Raw genomic sequence first — 3,896 nt, 5'->3', positions numbered from 1 at the left:
GACTGCATTTGGTCCTCACAAAGACACAAATGATACGAGTCAACTTTGTTCTGGGGGTCCTTGAGGATGCTTCTGAATTGGACTGGGGTCCGGTACGCCAAAAGGTTGAGATTCACTGTTCTAGTACATACAAACGGTGCACGCAACACACCACACATTAAAGTTTACTGTTGATTTTGTCATTGGTTCTCTAAACTGATGGCCATGCCCTTGCAACATCCCGCTCCTTTGTTCAGACTTCTCATCTTCAGACTCACATCAGGGTTGCCAGGTGTTCACAAACAAAACCCGCCCAATTGCTAGTCAAAACTAGCCCAATGGCATTTCGAGGGGGTTCCCCTTCTAAAAAAAAATCGCGTTCCGGCGGGTAAAATACACTTTTCTCCCCCCTGGTAAAATTCGCAACTCAGTGGATAAATATCACCTTACTGGGGTCGCGTCAACAGTGTTTAAAGTAGCCTAATTCCGCGTGAAACCCGCGGACTTGGCAACACCGCACCGGCTCCTCCTCCCTTCCGGCAGCTGCTGTGCACTCGCTCTGCGCTCTCAGCCACGAGGTGTCCACGCGCCGCTTCTGGCCGCTGATTGGCCAGTGGCGACCCAAACACCGGATTTCGACCAATGGGAGCGCTGTGCATGCGCTGAGCCATGCTGTGCATACCGCTTCCACATGAACAGCTGAAGTGGTAAACAAGCCGAGTGAGTCACTGGCACACTGGTGTCTTCCTACAAGGGCAAGTTTGGGTACGTTCAATACTTCGTGAAGGCTCTGATGGAAAGACTTGCTCAGCCCGCCGTGGAGTGCAAGAAGCACTTTGAGGTTGAGGAGCCCTTGGATGTCAACACTCCAGACTTGCTGGTGAGTTCCTCATTTCACTAATTCGCTTATAGAAGCACATGAGCTGTAGGCCACAAATCATGTCTTCACTTCCGGTTGGGCTTTTCCGAATTCTGATCGTTGGTAGTTCCTTGTCTGTTTAGAAAAACATCCTTCTTGAACATAATAATTAACCATGTCCACACTATTTCTGTTTTTCACCCAACAGTCCCCTACTGGAGGCATGAAGGAGAAGAAGGTCACCTGCATGTTCATCCCAGACGGCCAGGTTTCTCTGAACGCCAAAATCGACAGGCGTGGCTTCTGCGAAGGTGAAGAGATCTGCATCGATGCCAAATTTGAGAACACCTGCTCTCGCATCGTGGTACCCAAAGCAGCCATCATTGCCAAGCAAACCTACCAGGCCAACGGGCGCACCAAGGTCTTCAGGCAAAAACTCTCCTCAGTACGTGGCAACCACATCATCTCCGGCATGTGCGACGCCTGGCAGGGCAAGAGCATCCGTGTGCCCAAGATCAAGCCCTCCATTTTGGGTTGCGTCATCATTCAGGTGGAATATGCGCTCATGGTGAGTGTTGCCTTTCACAATAACTATAGTAGCAAGGTGTTAACATCCCCAAAGTATTAGGCACTTACTTAGAGCTGCTTTGTTCTCTACAGATTTACATGCACATCCCTGGCAGTGATAAGTTGGTTCTGGAGCTGCCCTTAGTCATTGGGACGGTTCCCTACAATGGTTTTGGTAGCCGCACCAACAGCATGAGCAGCCAGGATGGTTCTGTCAGCAATGCATCGAATAGTTGGGTGTCCCTGCGGATGCCGTCGTCTGCCCCACCAAGCTACTGTGACGTTACACGCAACTGCAGCCTGGACCAACCTCTCACACCTCTGTTGGATGACTATGATGGCGGAGACAGTCCCATCTTCATGAACGCACCCCAGTTCCAGTTCCCCCCACTCCCTGCTTATTCTGAGGTAAGTGTAAAGAGACTGTATACAAAATGAACGCAGGTCTCTATTGGATATCAATATAAAATCAGTCTAATTTTTGTTCTTCTTTCATTCAGGTGGACGAGGAATACAACGGCAACGCCCGCATGCTTCCTGTCTGCTGAACCAAGCTGGCAGAGCACTAGAACTGAACTGTTGCCCATCATAGATGGGTTTCTTTTCCACTCTAAGCACTTCAGCCTTTCACCATGTGGATCAGAGCTGGTTTGAGAAGTGTCGTATGGATGTGTGAAAGTAAAGATGAAGCGGAGGATTCTGGGGCCCGACTGGCCCCTCTTGCAGGATGAGCTAGTCGAAGTTCAGAGGAAGAAGGAGTGAAGTCTGAGCTCTCTTGTGCCTGCATTGCTGACAGCCACCTCATATCATGCATCACTCAAGTTAAACGTGTTTCTGTCATATTATTGATGCTGTTTCGGGGGCCTGAAAGAGCGCACACAGGCTGTTTGGCGTGCTGTATTTCATTGTGTTTGAGCTGCTCTTTCTTGATTTGAGAACTGCTGAGGTGCAAACTGATTGTGCCGCATTATAGCCATTTAAGCACACACAAACTTTCCCAATTTGTGGTCATGTACTTTCCTTTAGTCCCCAGTATAACATTAGCATTTAGCTCATCATTTTCGATATCATTCCGTTTTTTTTTTTTTCCTGTGGGGTAGAAAGATTTAATTTGTGGAAGCATTCTTCAACACATTTGTTTGATTTTATGCTGGTCGTGAGGTTAAGTTAATGTGCTCTCCAGAGATATATTATTCTATGTTACTGAAACGTAAAGAAGAAATGTAGAATATAAAATTTTTCATCAAGGGAAAATCATGCAGTGTCAGTATATATAATGTACCAGTGTTGAGGCTGTTTTGTTTTTCATTTGAATGCACTTTTTATGGATGGTAGTTGCTGTATAACTACTCGCAGGGAGATTTCCTATGTTTTCATTTTGTTTTTCTCTTGTCTTCCAAAATGGTTTATTGAGGGATCAAGCGTTGCATGTGCAATTCAAGACTCTGTACTGTAATGCGTTCAAAACCTTGTCCTAACAAAGGGCTCCACTGATGTTGCTTCTTCCACTGTGGACTTGAACATTAGGCCAAAAAAGAACTTAATACTTCAAGTGCCAAAATTGGGGTCTTTTTGGAGCCCCGACCACGTTCATTTGCGAGACCAGAAGCTGCACTGTGTGTAGACATATCCTGAAGACATTTTGATGAACATTTCACTTGCGGAGATCTTCCTGAACTTTTTGTGTTTTGTTTTGTTTTGTTTCTTATAGAGTGCAAGATGACTGTTACTGTTATTGTAAACAGTGCAGATTTGCAATGTGCAAAATAACATTTTTGTATCTTAAGTTAAAGTGTTTTTTATGAGAACTCATTTTCAATAAAAGTTTTAAGATGATACTATCTTTTCTGCATCCTACTGTTTATTTGAAGTATTCTTAAATGATAGCCACTCATTTAAACCTCTGACTGTTGAGTTATTAATCACTGCAAAAGATCAAATGCTTGTCATTGCAAGAGACATAACTGTGTCTTTGGTTTCAGTACTGTGATTATTAACTAGTGGTGTTTTCTTAAAGGGATAGTTCACCCAAAAATGAAAATTCTGTCATTAATTACTCACCCTCACGTCGCTCCAAACCCGTAAGACCTCCGTTCATCTTCGGAACACAAATTAAGATATTTTTGATTAATTCTGAGAGCTCTCTGACCCTCCCATAGACCGCAAGGGTCCTTATACAATCAACGTCCAGAAACATAGCAAGGAGTTTTCATTTTTGGGTGAACTAACCCTTTAAATAAGAATCACTATTGGGATTTTGACGAAGTATTATACTCTTCGGACATTAATCACTACCTCAAATCATTTCAAAGCAATCAGACTTCTACCTTAGAAAATAAAACAGAAGACATTTTGATGAACATTTCACTTGCGGAGATCTTCCTGAACTTTTTGTGTGTGTTTTGTTTTGTTTCTTATAGAGTGCAAGATGACTGTTACTGTTATTGTAAACAGTGCAGATTTGCAATGTGCAAAATATCATTTTTGTATC

General features: G+C 43.9%; 1 protein-coding gene across 1 annotated transcript; it reads left to right on the top strand.

The window, feature by feature from the left end:
• The first annotated feature begins 711 nt into the window (after nucleotides 1–711).
• Nucleotides 712–3,012, top strand: txnipa (thioredoxin interacting protein a). Its single transcript, XM_016231441.1, has 4 exons — nucleotides 712–859; nucleotides 1,047–1,406; nucleotides 1,499–1,813; nucleotides 1,906–3,012. Exons 1-4 carry the CDS (start codon nucleotides 773–775, stop codon nucleotides 1,951–1,953), a joined length of 810 nt encoding a protein of 269 aa, XP_016086927.1. The 5' UTR covers nucleotides 712–772; the 3' UTR covers nucleotides 1,954–3,012.
• The last annotated feature ends 884 nt before the right edge of the window (nucleotides 3,013–3,896 follow it).

This window comes from Sinocyclocheilus grahami, unplaced genomic scaffold (assembly GCF_001515645.1).
Source record: "Sinocyclocheilus grahami isolate Dianchi unplaced genomic scaffold, SAMN03320097.WGS_v1.1 scaffold391.1, whole genome shotgun sequence".
Taxonomy (NCBI): domain Eukaryota; kingdom Metazoa; phylum Chordata; class Actinopteri; order Cypriniformes; family Cyprinidae; genus Sinocyclocheilus; species Sinocyclocheilus grahami.
The sequence above is the reverse complement of the archived record's forward strand: the minus strand, read 5'-3'. Positions and strand labels throughout refer to the sequence as shown.

Coding starts and splice junctions, on each gene's coding strand:
- txnipa (XM_016231441.1), top strand. CDS start 773: ATGGAAAGACTTGCTCAGCCCGCCGTGGAGTGCAAGAAGCACTTTGAG. Junction 1,407..1,498: donor AGGTGGAATATGCGCTCATG/GTGAGTGTTGCC, acceptor TGTTCTCTACAG/ATTTACATGCACATCCCTGG. Junction 1,814..1,905: donor CACTCCCTGCTTATTCTGAG/GTAAGTGTAAAG, acceptor TCTTTCATTCAG/GTGGACGAGGAATACAACGG.